The 21,741-nt window shown below is 39.2% G+C and overlaps 1 protein-coding gene across 1 annotated transcript; it reads right to left on the reverse strand.

Annotated features, from left to right (window-relative positions):
* Positions 1-5,869: 5,869 nt before the first annotated feature.
* On the reverse strand, positions 5,870-19,344 carry LOC111871091 (DNA repair endonuclease XPF; the record flags this gene model as incomplete). Its single annotated transcript, XM_023863882.2, is given in 5 exon segments — positions 5,870-6,165; positions 10,480-10,683; positions 11,415-11,555; positions 14,103-14,276; positions 19,105-19,344. Coding segments are annotated over 5 exon segments (921 nt in total), but the record flags the coding sequence as incomplete, so codon positions are not given.
* Between the last annotated feature and the right edge of the window lie 2,397 nt (positions 19,345-21,741).

Here is a 21,741-nt window from a genome sequence, read left to right on the forward strand (position 1 = left end):
TTAAACACATATTAATCAACCTAACTACTTTCATGGGTATCTCAAACTCTATGAATAGCTGATGTACTCCTATTCTATTCCTATTTTCTCCAGTTATCTGACGAATGCAAAAGAGCTGGTCAGTAATTGATATATTACGTCAAAACCCACAGTGATGATCCCCAATAATTTCATCTGTGTATGGACTTAACATTTAGACAAGAATACTGGGCAAAATTTTGTATCAAGTTGACATCAGTGATATCCCCCAGTAATTTCTACAGTCAGTTTTATCACCCTTCTTGTGAACTGGTACAATAATAGACACAATTTTTCCTTATGCCAAATAGAATTAATTAGCCTGTGGATCTTAGAACATAATATTTCGCCTCCTGCTTGAATAAGTTTTGCTGGAATTTGATCACTACCTGACGATTTATACCTTTTCAATTCTGCAATAGCAATTTCAACCTCAAAAGGGCTAGGATCAGGTACTAACAGCTCAGCTGTATGTATTTCTATCTGCCTACCATCACTGACACTCAATTACAGATTAAAGTAGTTCTTCCACCTATTCAAAATATTGTGGGAATCTGCAAGCAGATCACCATTCTCATCCTTCACTAAGTTACTACTAGGTTGTTAACCCCTCTCAAAGTCATTTATTCCTCTATAGGGGTCTTACAAGCTCATCAATTTTGCTTTTCTGATATTCCCTCTTTTTATTCCTGAAATGCCTGCTGTCTTCACATCTTATATTGCTGAGATTATCCCCATTTTTCCCCCTGGATCCTGTAACCACTGCAATTTGGCTTGTTTTATTTGGTCAAATAATTCTGAGCATCCTTCAACGAACCATGGCTGATGCTTCTTCAGTTCACGATAACCTAGACTCTCCTTGGCAGAAACTCTCATTTCAAACCCTTAGTTTGAAAATGTCTTCCCTCCCTACTTTAGCATTGAAATGTCCTAACAAAATTTGCATATGGTACTTGAAGAATTTATCAAATACATGTTCTAGCTCTTCATAGAACCTGTCCTTTATATCATCAATGTTATCTTCTATTAGGGTGTGAACATTCAGAATGATAATATCACAATAACACAGGGTGTTGAGAATATTTGGACCCAAGAGAGATGAAGTGACTGCAGTTGGGAAAAAACTGCATAATGAGGAGCTTCATAACTTGCACTCTTCTCCAAGTATAATTAGAATGATCAAGTCAAGGAGGGTGAGGTGGGCAGGTCATGTAGCACGAATGGGAGAGAGCAGGTATGCATATAGGATATTGGTTGGAAAGCCAGATGGAAAGAGACCACTGGGATGACAAAGGTCTAGGTGGGTGGACAATATTAAAATGGATCTTAGATAAGATGAATGGTATGGATTGGATTGATCTGGCTCAGGATAGAGACAAGTGGAGGGCTCTTATGAACACGGTAATGAACCTTCATGTTCCATAAAATGCTCGGAAGCTCCTGAGTAGCTGCAAAATTGGCGGCTTCTCAAGAAGGGCTCAGCTTCATAAGTGGGTGAGTGTGTCAGTTGAAGAGAAGCTACTGATAACTCTGAGGTAAGGAAAGTTTATCTTTTTATTGATATACAAATTCTGCAGATCTCTAAGCAAATAGAATAACACTGGTAGACGTTTCTTCCTTACATTGTTTATTATAATCAAAATTATGATGGATGGCAGAGATTGTCGAGGGCACAGCGCCTGCAAAAGCAGGCCTTAACACCAGCAAGACCAATTCCCTCTCAGTGGAATTATATTAGTTGAGTTCAGCTGATTGTAAAGAATGAAGACTAATACAAATGCTGGCGGCCCGGGTTTGATCATGGGGTAACTGTGACTTTAGGTCACATGTTACAGGTGGTAATGACGCATGCAACAAAAGAGTTACTGTTAGAAACAGGGTGTGTTCTGTGTAGTCCATGCCAGGATTTTATACCTGGGATAGTTGTGAGTTGTATTAGCCAGGAGGCAACAGTGTGAGCACAGAAGCTGAAGAATCCCCACTGTTGAGAGTTGTTACCAAGCAATGACTAGGGAAGACAATAAAAGACAGAGGCTTGTTGTGTTGTAGTGATTTGTAAAGTGTGCAGATCAGTGATAGCACTGTAATTACTTGTAGTTCTGAGTCATGTGTATATGTTGTCAATAAATCCATTCACCAATCTGAACCCTGTCTATAGTCACATATACTATGTAACAACTGGTATCAGAAGTGAGATTGGATTCCATTTATTGGCTTGAGTGCATCACAGGATTGTGATCTATGTGACAGACTTGACAGTGCTGCTAACTGCTACAGCAAATATCCAGGCCTCTCTTGAAAATATGAAAGCCAAGCTGGGCTCACATCAAGAAGAAATAAAACCCTCCATGAAAAGATGATGGCTAACTTAGTTGCCCATCAGGAAAGGATAGAAGCAAGCCTGGCGAAAAGAGATGACAGCCTGTCAAGAAGTGACAGAGGACTGTTTGAAGAGTAAGGAGCCAACCTCGCTCGATACAGAGTCCATAGCAGTGCATGAGGAGGTCCCTAAAGAAAAGGTCACAGCAAAACCTGTCAGAGCACTGAAGAAGTGGCATGGGGACAAGCATCTAGTTGTGGGGTACTGTGGAAAGCCAAAAGAATGGACCCAAGGTGATGGTGGGTCCCAGAAGAAGTTGGCTGTCACCTGCAGAGGGATGACCCACTAGGCTGGAGTGGCACGGCATAAGAGATGCAGTCATAAAGGACCAACAGTCAAGCAGAAATGATGGGAAAAGCCGCCTAAACACTACAGGCCACTTTTCGTACCAGCGTTAGTGCAGCCCCGGATAGCTGACGACTTCTTTCAATGAGCGGTTTGTGAAGGAGTATATTTGCCACCACCACGCAACGCACCCAGCGTTTTTCAAAGCACAAAGCCTACACTGCTCTTGGATGAAGTGGTAGCTGATCTCGTGCAAACAGGTATTTTACAACCTAATAATGTGATCACTTCTGCATTTAGGCTATTTTTAATAGCCAAAGCAAATCGTTCCGCACGACCTATTCTTGATTTATCACCATGGACTCCATATTATGATAAGCCGCCCATCACACTGTATTCAGCGGCGCAAGTACTGGCAACCAATCCACCTATGGCCCAGTTAATTAAGCTTGACCTATCCAGCGGGTTCTTTCATTTCCAAATTTCACAATCAACCCGCCATAACTATACCATCATGTATCAGGTGCAGTAGTTAAGAGGTGTAAGTGGGGATTAAAACACCAGAGGCATCTGGTGACATCAGGGAGTACAGAAGATTACTTCCCATTATGAAGCAGAGGGCCCACATGGTGCTGACATCTGTGCTCAACTGGCTAATCACTCATCCTGTTTTCATGAAAACAGTCTCTCTGAGTTTCTTAATGATCCTGTTGTCCTCAGGTCCGGAGATAGGGGCTGGCTCTATCTATTGGACGAACTGAGTAGGTTTTACCTGAGGATGGGGACAGAGTCCAGTCTCTGAAACGTTGTGTTTTGAAAAAGAAACAGGACGTTTTTTTAAAAAATGGACAAGACAATGGATAATGTCCAAAAACATAATACTTGTACCTGTTTTCCTTTTCTGTTATAGTTCTGCCTTATCCCTTGTTCTCAGCGGCCTCCGTAGTCTAGAGGTAACGTTCCCACCTCATGACTCATAGTACGTGGGTTCAAACCCGGCGGAGGTCGTGGAATTTTTAAGGGCAGAAAAATTCAGGGAACAAGTACTCCGGGAGGGACTTGAAGCCGTGGGTCCCGTGTCGTAGCTTTATGGCATGTAAAAGAACCTCATATCTCCTAAGGAGGTCACTGAGCAAAATTCAAGGACATTTCCCACCCAACAGTAGTCTCTAACGCCTCTGATAGATGGGGGAAGCATTATAGATACCGTTAAGCCAGTAGAGACCGAACTCACTGGCTTGGTCGGGACTGATGGTAAGCACCAGTATCGGTAGGGTATAGAGACTGGTAGAATATCATAGAGGGAAGCACAATGGACCAATAATGGTCTCAGTGCATGGGGAAACCCACCCTCTCCAATAACTAACTAACTATCCCTTGTTCTCTGTGGTCCTCATTCCAGGAGTGTTCTGCTGTTTTTGATTTGGTCATTTCTCCAATTTTAGTGTTTTATTGTGGTGATTCTGGTGTTCAATGGTCTTCCTGTCTCCTACACATCATTTCCTGCATTCACATGGGATGCTGTATATGCACTTCTTGGATTCATGGATTTCATTTTCATGGTCTTTCATAATGTTGTGTGCAATCTAAAGGTTAAATGTATTCCCAAATCTACAAATATCATCTTATGTCCCTCAGATGTATGGTAATACCACAGCACCTTTTGTGGTTTCATCACTGTTTGAATTCTGTTTCTGTTTCTGAGGGGGGCATGCGGTAGCGTAGTGGTTGAGGGGCTATGCTACAAGCTGGAAGGTCATGGGTTCAAGTTCCGATGAGGTCATTGGATTTTTTTCAGTTGACCTAATCCTTCCAGTGGCGCTAGGCCCTGGGGTTTATTCAGCCTCTAACAGAAATGAGCACCAGGAATTAATTAAATAATTTTCCTGGGGAGTAAAGCGCGGCCGGTGCGTAAGGCTGACAACCATACTGTCATCTTTGAGCCGACTGTCTAGATAGTGTGGGACCCTCAACGTCTCACAATCCTGTGGGCCTTCACAGCTTGGTGCAGGGATAGCTTTACTTTACTTTTTATTTCTCAGGACTTGGTGTATGAATCTTGGGAGGTATCCATTTCCTGTTAATGTGGCCCTTAGATTTTCCTGCTGTTCTTTAAAACTCTCTTGATCTGTGAATACAGTTTTCACATTTTTGCCTAGGCATCTGAGTATGCCTTGCTTGATACTGATAGGGTGAATGGCATTTTAGTGTAGGTATAAATGTCATATTTTAAACTTAATTAAAACAATGGTCAGTGTCCAACATACACGTAGTCCTCTAATTAAGGAGGAGGTGTGTTATAAAGTGATATGCAATGCCTGGAACTGTACATGGAACTCGGCAGCTCCCTGCGTCTATGCCAGTTAAGGAGGGCATACTTAACTTATAATTTATTCTGCCTCTGATAACTGTATTGAGAACCATGTGATTCATGTACTAAACAACATGACTTCATTTTAGCCACAGAACAGACCAAATTAATAGGAGAGGGAAGTAAAATATCCACTTGTAACTTCCACTAACCAGAATGAACGAACCTTGCACTTCTCATGCAAGTTATCTAAAGAAAATATGTTTTGTCCTAATGTCTTGTTACCTTTGCATGTTTACAAGAGTGTACTGGCAACTCTTTATTAGCTTTAAGTAGCTTTCCTACAAGAACATACCTTCCTGCAAAAATTGCAATATTCCTCATACATATGTGTGGGTGTACATACATACGGTTAATTTAAATTAACCTAAATTAATAAATATAAAGAATTTAAAAGAAACATGGAACTTTAAGTTACCTTATCAATACAAGTGAAGTGATTCAGCACACAGTACAGCATGTCTGCTCACTCTGAGCGGCAGCAGCAGCAATAATAATAGTAATAATAATAATAATAATAATAATAAACTGAGAGGACTGTGTTGGAAATGTCTCTGAGTTGATCTGATGTGGAATGACCAGATATATATTCTTGGGAAAGGTCACAGTGAGCTGGACGGATTACTCTAGATGTGATGAGGAGCAAAATCCGAACACCCTGGTTTCATACTAAATGCAGCTGTACAGCTGAGAATGAAAACATTTGTAAATTCAGCTCCAATATCTTAACATTTTAACCATACTGAAGATATAATTGTTCAAGGAAAAACAGTGAGAATGAATGAGTCTGTATATCTTCAAATAAGAGTATAAAAATGTTTCATAAATGTATGATATATTTTACCATTTAGGATATTCAGTGAACACAGGATTGGTAATTTCTGCTGATTCTTGCAACTAAGAGTAGAAATTATCCAATGCACAGAAATTTCCGCAGCCTTGAGAAGGGTTATACTTTGCGTCTTTTGAAGGGACCTCGGCTTTTGCCTCGTCCTTTTTCAGGTGCTTTATATCCAACATCCAATACTTGCACATCTTGATATGTTTTGTGAAGTCCATCGAATAGGTTTTGTGCTTCACTACTGTTATTCATTATCTGCACCAGTTCATCCTGTAGACAAAATAAAGTAACTAAATATAGTAAAATTAGACAACTACAAATTTTAGAGTATCATAATCAGTTTACTGTAACAGAATTCCATAAAAGTTAAATGTTTAGAAATCTTCATGCCATATACTTGCTGGCATGAGGCATTAAAATGAGGGATAAGGAGGGTAAAAGTGCACCAGAACTAACTACCAGCAGACAAAACTACTAATTGTATCATTTGAAATACCCCAGATGGACAATATTTTCTATTCGTTCAGCACATATTCATTTGCTGGTTAACCATCTTGGATGCCAGGGTTGTATCATATTTCATTTCTAAATGCTAGAGCCAGATTAGGGTTGCATAATAGAGTCTTTATTGAATGTCTGACTTTGGGTGTTCTGACAGTGAGAAGACCCTACAGGCAGCAGCTGAATATGCTTTAAGTGATGCCTGGATGGAGTCCAAGACAGACTTTCAGAGTATCCCTTCATGATCAGAAGACTGGTGTGTGGTGTGCCATTACTGCTACACACATAATAGGATCCATATTTTTTTAACAGACCATTAATTCAGGGTGGTATGTCAGTGATATCCTTTGGCCCCTTTTTGACACCATTACAGGAAAAACAGAATGTGGTTATTTTATGCAAGATGATGCTACAGCACACACTACTAATTATTCAATTAACATTTGAAATGAGGTGTTTGAAGACAGACTAGCAAGTCTCAGATAGTGGCCTGCAAGGTCTCCAGGCTTAAATTCCTGTGGTTTTTATCTGCAGGGAAATCTAAAAAGCAAAAGTATTGACATAATCCCCTCACAATGGATGAACTTAGCACAATATCTATGACAGAATTACGTCCACTGTGGTAAGTGTACTCAAATGAGTGTGAAATAATGTTTTCATGATACAAAGTTTGTTTAAGAGCATAAGGCAGATTATTTTGAACATCTGCTGTAATGATGAGTTTTTCTAAACAATTATCTTCCTTAGGAAAGCATATCCATGCTTATAATTCATGGCATATTAACCAACAATCTAGACTCCTTCCTCTTGGCAGGCAGTGGCCAAGGTTCTGGCTAACAGGTTGACAGTAAGAGAGTCGGTTGAATTGGTCCTTTGAGAGACTTTGTATATGAATGCATAAGCTAGAAGTGTAACAGTAGCAACTTTATTTCAACTGAAATCTGTGTCAGCCATGTAGTTATTTAGAATTAAGGTAGAAGAATATAAATTAATGATTATTAACTTCATATATTTTTGTAGAAATCCACAGACATCTCAGAGTAATGTATCACCTCCAAAAATAAGCATACAGTCTGATTATTGCTGGTATCTTTCTTGGCTTACTATTCAGCTGTGAAGATGGAGTTGCTACATTCCTCTACAGTGTTGGTGGACTTCCATTGAACTACATGGTTTTGAAATGCAGAAACTTCAAATCCAAAGAAATTATTCAGTGTTTCTAAAAAGAAGTAAATGAACTGTTAGATGAGAGCTTAGTATAAGAAATTGTGTAGGCTAACAATTGTAAAGCGTGTGAGTGTATAAGTGAAGAACAATAAAGGTTCTACGGAATTCGAGACCCACGTGAATTTATGTGTCGCGTGACACACAAAACACGCTACAATATAATATATGAACCTTGATAATCGGTCTTTCAAACAGTTTATGGTTTATAATTTTAAAATAATGGGTGACTGAGATAGTGAATTTTAAAGAACAACATGGAATTTCTAAAATTAAAAGGCTGCATACAAAAATTAAATGTCAGTGAACTTTCAACATTCCACTACAGGAGAGATGATGGCCTAGAAATACATGTATATCACTTAATTTCATGCAATGAAGGCTTAAAAGAGAGTGGAGGTAAAGTTCTACATATTCTTAAAGTTGGCAGTAGATGGAGGTTTCTTTATATCTTCATGCTTTGATCATGTTACCAATTGGGAACAAGGGTGAACAGTCCACCCATCTAATCCGGGAAAGCTAGCAAAGAAAAAAATTAATGCCCCCACAAGGAATCAAACCCCAGTCACTTGATGACTGAGATGTCTCAGCATGTATGTATAAACATTAATATTGTGACATGGCAGCTGAAAGGTCAGAATAATGGCGGCTGCCAGGTGATGGCTCAATAAATACATATCATGGCAATGGATACACATACAAAAACAGATGAACTGCTGGGAGTGATGTTTTCTATGCGGTCCATGCCAAAGCTATATATAGCAAGAACCTCTGGAAAAAGTTAGCCAGTGCCAGTCAGGATAGCCTGAGGTAGCCAGTGATGGCCAGACATGACTAGGAGTTGGAAGTTGGTAGTCGAGTGTGAGAGTCACTGTCATGAGTTAGATGCAAGCCAGCTGCCAGACAGTGACAACATCAGCATCAAAGCAGAAGAATCTCCATGGCTGGCAGCAATAACCTAGCAACACCTAGTGATGAGTGTAACCAAGCAATGGCTAATGAAGACATACTTGTAGAACACTTTATGTGTGCTGCAGTACAGTAATCTGTAGATTATGTAGATCTGTGAATCTGTCATAGATTAGTTATAAGAGTCTAATTAATCTAATTTGTAATCCAAACCTTGTGTCTAGTCACTAACACATGAAATACTTTCCAACTTACCCTCCACATTTACTGACATAAGCCTTCAAGTACATTTCATGCATTCCTATTGCATTATGCATAAATCAAGGGGGGGCTGTGTCTGGATTTCACATGTTTTGTGTCAATATTCATGTCAAGGGTCCTGGAACAATTTTTTTTTTTTTTACATTCGCTTAGTGGGTCCTTAAACACAACATATTATTCCTGAAGTGCCAATGCAAGCAATTCTTTCATGCAGGTTATCTGTCTTGAACAGACATGGTATGATATGAAATCTCTACAAATAAAATTAGGATCAAATAAATTATATAATGAACCAATAAATGTTTCAGTTTTTTATACACTTCCCAATACATTTTCAGAATAAGCAGTAAATCCTGTAAGAATGTGCACTGCTCAGAGTTTCAGTGCAATTAACATGATGCACAAAGTTAGCTTAAATTATCCATGATAATACAGTGGAACCTGGATACTATGTTACTTGAATCTACATTATCCTTGATTCTATGCTCCTTTTATCAGTCCCACTAAAACTTCCATCAAGAAAATGCAGCAGTGGTGGTGGTGGTGTATTGTGTGGAGGCGCAGACCTTAGAACAAATGACAGATGAACAGCTTACATTAGATGTGTCTGGGGAAAAGAAAGATGGTGGTGGAAAAGTCAACCTCTAGCAACGTTTTTTTAGTACTGGAGGGCATAAACACTCTGAGGAAATACCTCATGAAGTTTGATGTCGATAACATCATGACTGCCCTCAGTAGTATTGAGAATGAGGTGTATGGGGTTCAGCAGAAAGTGAAAAAGTAACAGCTTACCTTATTGGGCATGTGGAAGAACTGAACCAGATTATATTTTTAACACAACACATTGATCTGGATTACATTTTTAATGTAGTACAGTATTAATTTAGCATATGGTAAGGCTACAGGTATCCACTGGCTTAAATAAACACCAAGCGACATATGGGGAGTGGAATTACAGCTCCACCATTAACCTCAGCACTAGATGAGGCAAATGGTCAGCTTCATGCCTCTGCTGCATTGCCCCTGGGAAAAAAGCACCTGGTACCCACTGTATATGAGGATGGGTGGACCATCCCATCTGGTCTGGACATTATAGAGTACAGTCTCTTGTCCACACCAGGAATCAAATCCCAAATCCTTGGTCATCCCTCCCATAGCCTAGTCATTATACCAACTGAGACAAAAGGTAAAGTTGTCCCTGTGCTTAACTAATTAAGCACTATGCCATGAAGGTGTATGGGGCAGTGGATGTATCAATCCACATTTTCTTGACCTCAGCACTAGTTGGAGGTGAGTGGTCAGCTTCACGCCACAGCTGCTTTACCCCCTGGCAAAAGAGCCACTAGTACTCATTGGAGAGGAGGCTGGGTGGGCACCAGAGCTGATCTGGATGACTTGGAAAAGACAAAATTCTTGACCCTAACAGGACTCAAACTCCAACCCTCCCCGGTCACCCAGCCCATAGTCAGTCGCTATATTGATGGCACTATCCTCACTCTTATACCAACTGAGGTACTTAATTTAAATAGCTACACAGATTTTCATTTCCATGACTTAATATGCTCCTTGATTTTACATTCATTTTAAGTGGTCCCTTCAGATATGTACAAAATCCAGGATTCACTGCATATACAGACATTAATAAGAGTAGCAAATGACATTAAGACTGCTGTACATTATATTTATTACCTTTGAAAGAGAAAGAAGATAATCAAGGGACTGGCCCTTGGTCAGCAACGAGCGCAGATTTTTTGTTGTCACTCCTGGTAACTTGGTCACTAGATCATCTACAGCAGTGTTCCACATCTCTAGCATGTCTGAGTCCAGTTGCTCTGAACTTAATTCCATTCCAATAGCTGCTGCATCTGTTGGGTCTGGTTCCTCTCGTCCATGCTGTATGTAGAGGTCTGATTAAATTCTTGGCAATAATTATATGTAAATGATAAAAATAAATGGAACATTAAGTGATTTCATAGATTCTGGGTAACTGGTTGAGGTTGCTTTGTTGGTTCATAGTTATTTGCACATAATGTACACCAGATCATCAAAGACAACATAAAATATGATGGGAAAGTTAGAACAGAAAAGAAATAAAGAAAATATTATGGCATGCTCCATGCAAGAACGGTTGAGCCACGGAAACAGCTGTTTCTAAGTAATACACGTATGCAACAATGGAACAATGGGGTAATGCAACCTGCTTCTAGGCAATGGCTCAGTAAACACACTTCCACACAGGTGAAATGATGTCACACCCCAACATTGCTTAGCTGTCACATGACTTGTGTTTTCTGTGTTGGGATGGTACTTCTGTTCATTTTTCCCTGATTTTCGGTAACAATTTATAATTTATTTTATTTTTGTTTTAAAAAAATAAGTGTTGATATAACCTACTGATGCATACTACCAGAAAACCAACCTGTGATCAATGCATAGAATGTAGGATTTGAGGTTCTCAACGCAGTGGTTATGAAGAGTTCTATCTTCTGGGAAAGAACATGATGTACTTGCTTTTTCTGATATTATAAAACACTCTCCCCTTCTCATTTTTCACACACTAAATTAGGAAAAAATCTTCATTCATATTCAGGAAAATGTGTATTTATTTTGTAACTACCCATTACCTTGAGTTCTTCAAACAACTGAGCAGTGGCATATGGACTTGGTGACCAGACAAGCTTCAGCTTTGGGAAATGCAGAGTCAAAAGCTGGAGCTTTGCTACAACATCACTGGATGTTACATCATTGCTCATATAGTATGTTCCCTGCAACACAGAGTACGGATATGTAATACAGTGGAATACCAATGTAAGGTTTTCCTGTATTTAGTGTTAATTTTCTAGAATCCTGGAAAAAGCCCCATATACACAATGCATAAATTACACTGGTCTAGCATTTCTACATTTTTAACACTTTGCGGACTGGTGGCGTATTTTTATGCCCAGCGCTTTTAAACGTGGTGGACCGGTGGCATATTATTATGACTTTAGGACACGTTATGTTCAAACACACTATACCTTGCTCTGGCGCCATGCAACTGCAATGAATACTGCGTAATAAATCTTCATAATGTATGCTAGGTATTCAGTAACTTGACCTGGCTGGCTAGGGTCCCTACTCCAAAAGAAAATAAACTTTGCCCCTTCCAGCTGTTTATGTACCAGGCAGGAAGTTAGTAGAGGGGAATATGTTTCAAGGACCAAAGCGGTTGAAGGCAAGCGAACTGTCTGACTTGTTTTCCGATGAGCTATCTGACGTGCCTTTTGGAGTAGTAGTGATTAGTGACTCAGAGAGTGGAAGTGACAGGGGTCAACAAAGAATTGTGGCCACAGATAATAAAAGTGAATTTGCCTTGTGGCTTATAAATTGTGCCATTTTCAATTCATTTTTGGTTTACAAAAATCTAAACCCTGATTCAAAATTGAAATGCAAAGCATTTCTGATGAATGTGGCAAAGGCTTGGGCTACAGACCAGATGGTGGCGGCAGAACCAGAGAGTCAGACAGACTTATTGCGACCTAGCCCATGAACTCCCACCCCACGCAGACCTCATGTGGACACCCCTGGGCGACTCTTGGGTGATATGCAGAAACATACCCTCATGAAAATTGTGAAGAGTGAACATTCCAAGGGGAAGCATCCTTCTAGGCAATGCCATGTTTGTGCAGTTCACAATAAAAGGACTATGACTGTCTACATTTGAAAGTGTATAATGCCACTTCACAAAGGGGAATGTTTCCAGAAATATCTCACTCTCAAGCACTTCTAGGAGCACTTCTATATCACTAAAATCTCCTTGCAGAGCTGTGAACATACTTATATCTGAACATAAATAATTTCACTCCCTAGTATCTTCAAAATGGAGCTAACATTGTTACATGCATATCTAAAAATTTCATTCTCAACGTTGTTGTTTGCATTCCTCACTTAAGTATTTCGCTCTCCCTTTACTTACCAACATCAAATTTTGATATTCAAGGTAAGCAAATGGTATACTAAGCTCTGTACTACAGCAGTAACCCAGGAAAACACAGATACAAGCAATGAAACTTTCTCTCTACCCAATAGACTCAAGGCTATACTAAATCTCAAAATTACTGGTTTTTTGGACATTGTCCATCATCTAGTATTCCAGATTCTAGAATACCGAATGCTGGACAAATTAAAAAAAGAAATAGTAATTCTGAGCATTATACACCATCATCAGAACACTTTAGAATCTATAGTAAATATGTTCACTAAACGTTTGGCATTTTTCATGGTAGTAAAAATGTAGACTATGGTCCCTTTGCCTCAGTGTGGGAATAAAAATAATTTTCATGTAATTTATATTTTGTTAAGAAGAGAGGAGGAAGAGGGCAAAAGTACACCCACTGTCCAGAACTACTAACGCTAGTAAACTACTGTTCCTTAAACTTTACACAAGATTTATGTATTATTTAATGAACATGGACAATGCTTTCTGATTCTTTTGTATGCCTTACCAATGTGACTGGTGCACAGAGTGATAAAAAAGGTGGGAATGTTTCTGTACTGATGGTTCCTTTTACAAAATCTGAAAATGCAAGATAACTGATGAGTATTGTTTTGCTCATATCCTTGTCCTACATCTGAGAGTTGAAACATAACGTATATGAGTGTCAGACATGAGCATATCATAGGGGTGATATTGAAGAATACTGTCTTCTGGGATGTCATGCTACATAGTCTGATGGGTGTCTACCAACATTTTGGAGAAACCTACTGCGTCTATCTTCATGGCAGAAGTGGTGTAAGGGTACCTCTCTACCTGGAAGATGAGGCAAAACGTCACTCAAAAACATCAGTAATCTTCTACAAAATTATATAGCATCACATTCCACAAGACAGTATCAGTATCATGTTAGCGAAGACCCTCAAATTTACCATTTGATATCTATGGAGAAGTAAAAACATGATAATGTAAATGAATAAATTTGACAATTTTTTTCACTCATGTCTCAATTTTTCAACTGTCATGGATAAGCAGACCAATGGGTTTGCTGAGGCCCAGGTATTTATTAGTAATGGGAAAACAAAATAATCAGTCATCTGGACTGTGTACATGTGGTGTTCCAATGTTGAAAAGCTTCAGAAGCAATACAATTTCACAAGAAATAAATTCTCCTTAGGAGATTACATTTCTATCCTGGCTATTATAATAACAACTGAGTACTTCATGCCATGAATACTGGTATACATAGGCGTTTCTGCCATCTCCACCCACTGTGTGCATCAGATTTTCAGAGCAGGACTGGAAAAATAAAATCACTTACAGAGTAACTCGCACATACCTGCAATGTAAAAGGTTTGTTCTGGTCAAATTCAATAAGTAACATAGGCTTATTATAGTGCCTTGTCATGGCAAGGGCTTGATTGTATAGTCGGCCAGAGTTTAGAGAGCCAATCAGATCACTCACGCTTTTCCTCTCCACACATATTTCAGGTGTCAAGATGTAATCACCAACCTATGACAATTAAAATATATTATAATCTGAATTCTAAAATGCATAAAGTATACAACTGGATCCCATATTCTTTGGTTCACATGTGCTGAATGCCATTATTCTACATGAGAAAGAAACAAATGCTGCTGTACATGGAATTTAATGTTGTTCTGAGGTATGGATGCAACCCTACTAGGGTGAAACTTTTATTTTATTATCCTGGATTTTATATTTTTTACTAATTTAGACACTTTTTGCATTCTTCCAGCCAAATGTGTTATAGTTATGTTGAATTGTAGTTACAGCATTGAGTAATAAAGTGACGTTGCAAGAATACGCCCCTTGAGGTCTTGTTTCTAACAATTTTTGGTGCCGAAACCCAGGAGAGGGATACATACGATACATTTAAACTTCAAGACTTCGAGGGAAAGGAGAAAACAGACACACTCATGGTTGCTGAATTCAACTTGGATCTGTCAGTATTTCCGACTTCTGACTTTTGACAGACCCCATACAGACGATCAACTAGCTTGTGAGATTGTACTTGGAGATACTCTCACAACTCGACATGGTGGATAGCGAACTTGGAAGGTTAAAGAGGAAGCGTTCCACAGCATGGGTGAAAATGACAAGGTTCACTACCCTTATAAGGGAATCCACTGCCAGCACCTCACTTGAGGATTGTGAGTACTACTGAGACCATGTACGATAGGCCCTGGATCAACTACTTTCATTGGATAACGATATTCAGGATCTTTCAGATGACAAAGAATTCACGACTGATGTGGAGGTGGCTGAAGAATACATCGACTCAGCCAAGCGGGCACATTTGAAGGCCAAGCAGGAGATTGGGACTTGTCTCGACAGGAGAGAAGCCTAACTGTAGAAGAATGACGGATTGGAAGAAGCGTCTTGAGCGTCTGTCAGGTTACGAAGAATGATGAATTGGACCTTGTGGAGGAGTCGGACCCCTCTGAAACGGAAAAGGAGACTGCATATGGAGTAAGAGCTGGATATGGGGGAGCCTGGCCACTATTGGAGTTATAGCCTCCACTGGTAAGAAAGAGAGAGTGAACGAGCGGTTGTAGAAAGGAAGAAAAGAAACACAAGACCCATCTGGAACTTTTCATGGTCATGACAATGAACACAACGAGAATCAGTTATCCAGTGCAGCTGGTCATTCCTTTGGATTGACCAGGGTGGGGAGGATGTTGGGAATCGTGGACTCAGCATGACGCGATAATGCATGCGTTGTGGGTAAACCATTCCCCACGGTGATGTAAAAGTATAGGAGCCGCTGCTGCTGCTGCTGCTAGGAGCAACAGGCGAGTAAACACTTCCCTGTGGTGACGCAACAGCAGAGGAGCNGGCGCAACAGCAGAGGAGCTGTGCCAGGTGACGAGACAGTGACGTAACAGTGGAGGATGCTGCTGATAGGCGACAGGCCCCACTTGTCCAATATATATATATACACAACTTCTTTATTAAAACTGTCACAACACAACTATATCGAGGTCAGTGCCTAGTTTTGGCTCTGCTACATGTTTCAACTATTAATAGCCATCATCAGGCAAATACATGGCTAAAATATATACACCACTGAACTGCAGTATTAGTAAAATTGGATACAATAATATTAATTATATAAAATACTTGATGTAAAAATACAATACATTAGATTATATAAAACAAAAGTTACAGTATAAAACAAGAAAAAAATTCTGTGACTCATGCTTTACATCATCAAGTCAGTCATTGGTTTTTGTAATTTTGTTGCGTTCCCAAGGACAGTATATATATATATCAGTGATGGCAGTGGTGCAGAGAAGACGGTATTCATAGAAGTGTGTATGTTGTGCCCAGACAGAGACCAGTGGAGGCCGACAGTGCAGTGTGTGTTGAGAGAAGCCAGCGGTGCTGACAGAAGACTGTGTGCAGAGTGCATTGAGAGAAAGCAGTTGAAGCTGACAGAAGTTTGTGTTGAGAGAAGACAGTGTGTACCGACAGAAGACAGTGTTTGTTGAGAGAAGCCAGTGGAAGCTGCACAGATAGCAGAGCAGTTCTACAGTCTAGTGAAAGTTATTAATACGAAAGAAGTGACCGTGAAAGGACTTGTTCAACATTTGTGTTATAGTTGCGTTGAACTGTAGTTACGACGTCGAGTAATAAAGTGACGTCACAAGAATACACCCCTTGAGGTCTTGTTTCACGACATCTCAATAGCACTGAGCCTTCGCTGCAGCTTTCTGAGAACATAACCCTCTTTGTGATGTTTCATATATATAGATGTCAACAGCAAGAGAGCTAGGCAGACATGAGATGTTTGGGGTGTATCATATATATATATATATACTGTACAGTGTGGGGGACAGGATGGAACCTTTGGTATTCCTGCTTGCATGTCCATTGGTGTAGATATTTCACCTTCCACTGGGACTCTGAATTTTCTCTGAGAAAGAAAAGAGCTAGTAAGGCGCAATATACAGTCCTCGCCTTATATTACTTTGGCATGAATCTCACAAAAAACACAATCTCTAACAATGTCCCCAACAGCTGTAGTGGCTGTTACATGTTTGTCCATCTGTTACCATGCAACAATGATTAGGTAGTTATGTCACAATACTGTACTTTTTTCCCCCCCAGTACTGAATGAATTGGTTCTTTTTTTTCCCATGCTGTACTTCCCATCTGAATGCAACCTATTATTTCTATTATTCACTAGCAGACACTCCAGGAGTCTCTCAGTCAGCCTGTGTATGAAAATGTTACAGCAGAAGATTATCTTAACATTGATACTGAGGATGAAACAGAAGCTGATGGAAAAGAAAATATAGAACTTCCAAAGAACAGACTGAGTGCCAACTCAGCACATACCATGATGCTTTAAACAGCATGAGAGAACTTCAGGAATTTTCATTATATTACAATAATTCCAAACAATTTGATGCAATTTGCAGGGCTAGAATTCTCATTTAAAAACAAGCCTCTTGGTCAACAACATGCATTCCTAAAACATCACTTCTCCATTGAAAACGATGAACAATGGCAATAACGTGATTAAAACTATGTCACTTCTGCACACAAGATGAAGCAATATATGAGGTAATATGGTCATACAGAACTTTAATTTAAACGTGTAAGAAATGGAAAGTGGACGCAATTGAAAATAAATCCAGTGCTGTGCAGATCTGTTTTATTGTACGCTGACTGTGACATATATAAAAGTATAAATTTCATTCAAGCATTCTGGTAGAAAAGAAGACAACCTTGTAAAATCATTGTTTTAAGTCAAGAGGCCCCTAAATATGTTTAAGTTGATATCTATTCATGATGCTGGATGACCTTGGGGACAGAAGAGGATATTTTTATTTGAAGGAGAAAGCTTGTGATTAGGTTAAGTGGAGGAACTGTTTTGGAAGAGACTGTGGACCTGTCGTTTGACAGATTACTGATTACTTACTTACTATTCATGATGTCAATGATTTCTCTTATTCTAAAAAATCCTGAAGCAGCCCCCCATCATAATGGCTACAGCCTTCTGAAACAACTGCTTTGTGCAATGGTGCTTGAATGAATGGATGATTCCCAAATCTAGGTGGTGCAAGTGGCTGGCTCAGTCAGCTGGGGTAAATATAACTTTGATGTGCTGAGAAATGTGGTGTTCTTGAGAGGAGCAGCACACTGATAAATGAAAAGCAAGCTTTTGTGATTTTCAGCACCCAGCATCCTCTCTAGTACTGTGAGGTAATCTTAAAAATTCTGGTGTAGCATGCATGGGCTTTCAGACTCTGGTAGCAAAAAAATCCTCTGTGTGTTAGGCCTAAACAAAGTCACATGGTGCTTATGCAAATCACTTGCAGAAATGAATCAGCCGATCGATAACATGTATTTTTAAGGATTGCATACATTGATCATATATAATTTTTACTGTCAATTCAATAATATTTTATTATTTATTTATGTATTTACATAGCATGTAATACATATTTTGACTCAAATTGGTCATCTTCAGGTGCTGCAAGTTTCTCACATACTATTACTGAACTGCAACACTAATATTCCCATTTTTATAAATGGTTCATATAAATTAGTTTCTATTCAATTCACAAATTAGACAAAACTTCAACTACACTTTGGTTAAAATTAACAATAAAATAGGAATAAAAATCAGAATACAAACCGTACATGTGATAAAGTCATACACATAACAATAAGTTAAACCTAATTTAATAATTAGGTGATCCTAAATCCAGAATTTGATATTTAAAAGTGATCTTTCAAAATGTTATAAGCTGTGAACAGCTTCGTGTTTGTTGAACTGAAACTAACTTGTATGAAGCATTTATATGAATGGGAAGGCCAGCCTTGCAGTTTGGTAATTGTGTGTGAGAAACTTGCAGCACCTGAAGATGACCCATTTGAGGTCGAAACATGTAGCGCATTCTATATAAATAAATAAATAATAAAGTATTGTTGGTTTGACAGTAACAATTGTACATGTTCATGATAACTTGTAGTTTTAGAGTGAACCATGTGTGACTGCTAAGAGGGAAGGAAGTCTGAGGGAAGGAAGTCTGAGGGAAGGAAGTCTGAGGGAAGGAATACTGAGAAGTAACTACAAAATGTAAAAACTCGGCATATTTTCAAGGTCAGGACTACAAGAACAAAAGTGTGTAAACATGTGAAAAATATAAAATATGGGATTCTAAAGTCAAACTTTCATATTCCTGTATTCTGTCTGACAACATGTACAATGATAGCCTTTATTTCTTTTGTGTAAATGAGTTCTACAAACTTGTTTCTAAATTCTGTTATTTCAATAATGTAGACTAATTCTACCAGCACCAACCTGTAATGTTACGGGTTCAATTTCTATGCCCCTTTTATGAATCAGTGATGGTAACTCGCTTCTGAACTCCCGCATGTCAACAATAACTTTGGCTGACTTTCTAGTCTCTGCTTTCTGGTCAGCGGTGCCAGCTTTACGTGAGCTTGCTGGTGCCACAGTAAGATTGGGTCTGGATGTGTCTCTGGACAGCTCTGAACATTCATCAGACTTGCCATCCTGGTCTTCTGGCACCACCATTGACTAGTGACATACAGAGACATCACACATGATTATGCTATGCATGTTCCTTTCAGAAGGATGAAATACTCAGCAGTCAGAGAAGCTCTGATTTAGGCATTACAATTGATTCTTAGGTCTAGCTCTTAGTTTTGGTGAGACAACTGTTGACTACTATGTATTACATTTTGTCAGAGGAATTACTTGTTGAGTGTAACTGAAATACTTTATCTCCAAGTGCAGCCAAACACCTGATTAACCCATACCCCTTCACAAAGACTAGCTTAACCTTTTATAGTAAGCCTATTTCTAGAACAAACTTCTATTCTCATCTCACTATATGAATGAGAATGGAGATATGATTTTAAACATTATATATATGTTTATTTATTGGAATGTATATTAATTAGAATGATCAAGTCAAGAAGGATGAGGTGGGCAGGGAATGTAGCACAAATGGGGGAGACGAGGAATGTGTATAGAATATTGGTGGGAAAGCCAGAAGAAAAGAGACCAATTGGAAGACCAAGGAGTAGGTGGGTGGACAATATTAAAATGGATCTTAGAGAGAAAGGATGGGATGGTATGGATTGGACTGATCTGGCTCAGGATAGAGACCAGTGGAGGCCTCCTGTGAACACGGTAATGAACCTTCAAGTTCCATAAAATGCTGGGAAATTCTTGAGTAGCTGCAGAATTGGCAGCTCATCCAGAAGGGCTCAGCTCCACGAGTAAGTAAGTATATATGTTTATTTATTTAAAAATAATATATAGACAGCAGTAACTAACCAGTGAATTGCATTTATCAATAAGATTTTCAGTGAAATAATTTAAAAATGGTTATTCCTGAGAAAAATATTAATGACTTATGCCTGGTACTTACTTATTGGAGATAGCGGCCTCCGTAGTCTAGAGGTAACGTTCCCACCTCATGACTCGTAGTACGTGGGTTCAAATACCCGGCGGAGGTCGTCGAATTTTTAAGGGCGNCTGGTAGAAATCATAGAGGGAAGCACAATGGACCAATACAGGTCTCAGTGCATGGGGAAACCCACCCTCTCTAATAACTAACTAACTAACTACTTATTGGGGATTATTTTGAAACAAAATTGAAAGATGTATCAAAATTTGTATAGTATTCTCACTGACAAATAAGATGAGTAAGCCTACACTAACAAACTTCACTCTAAAGAAGCAGGGAACACCTTGAAGTTTGTCAAATGGAGGATATGAGGTATACAAACAAGTGGAGAAACAAATTATGGGAAAGGACACACTAAAATAACAGTGGTTAATGGTGTCTCAGCATCTATATATCCTTCCAATGCAAGTTCAAATGATACCAGATATCCTACAAACAATATGAACGTTAAGACAGAAATAATTTGCTATTTATACTCAGCATTCTGGAAATAATTATACAAAATGGTTCATGTGTGACGTGGATGGTGCAACAGGAAGTAGGTGTCACATGAACCCTGCGGTCTCGCGATTGACATCACATATCCCCACTCCTTTCATCATTATGCAATGCTCAGTAAACACCCCCTCCCCACGGTGACATAACAGCACTTCCCACAATGACGTAACAGGGGACACCGCGGTTACTATGCAGCAATAAACAACTCTCAGCAGCATTCCCCAGCAACACCTGTAAACACAGTGTTTACGCAACAATGAAGCGATGTGCATTTTCCGCTGTCCAACTGAGGGTTTATAAGGGAGATTGAAATGCGTAAGGAGAGAGTTAAAATGTAGCAGCCGCAGAAGACAGTTGAAGTCTAGCAGTCGCCGAGTTCAGTTGCAGCGAGTGAATTGTGAACATGAAGAAAATGTTATAAGTCTAGCAGCCGTAGAAGAAGAAGAACCGAAAGTGTGATAAGAAGAGTTTATGTGTCATAATCAGTGATAGTTGGTGATAACTGAGAGGGTATTGGGAGTGTGTAACTCAGTGATATTTGTATAGCTTCTGCGTTATAAATACGTGAAGACTACTGAAGAGATTATTGTGTAGGGTTTGTGAATTGTCTAAACCCACAAGACTGTTATAAGTATTTGTAGTTACAACCTGGAGGTTGTTAAATAAACCAATTAACAATCTGAACAGTGTCTTCAGTAGAAAAACACGTTACAATATACAGGGTTGTTCAAAAAAAAATGAACCAATTTCATGACGCATTGCTTCACTTCTCAAGCATCATCATGGAATGAGTCAGTGACCATTTGAAAGAGGAGTTATCTAAGTTGTAAATGGCTGCCACAGGGGCGCTGAAGTCGTGTCGTTCTTCTGGCAATGTTCAGTTGCTCGTTTACCCTCGGAATGGCAAGTCCTCAGCAAAAGGCGTTCTGCGTTCTCGAGTTCGCGAAAACAAATTCGGTTGTCACAGTGCAGTGTGCTTTTTGAAGCCAATTCGGCATCAA

Source organism: Cryptotermes secundus, unplaced genomic scaffold (assembly GCF_002891405.2).
Source record: "Cryptotermes secundus unplaced genomic scaffold, Csec_1.0 scaffold188, whole genome shotgun sequence".
Lineage (NCBI taxonomy): Eukaryota > Metazoa > Arthropoda > Insecta > Blattodea > Kalotermitidae > Cryptotermes > Cryptotermes secundus.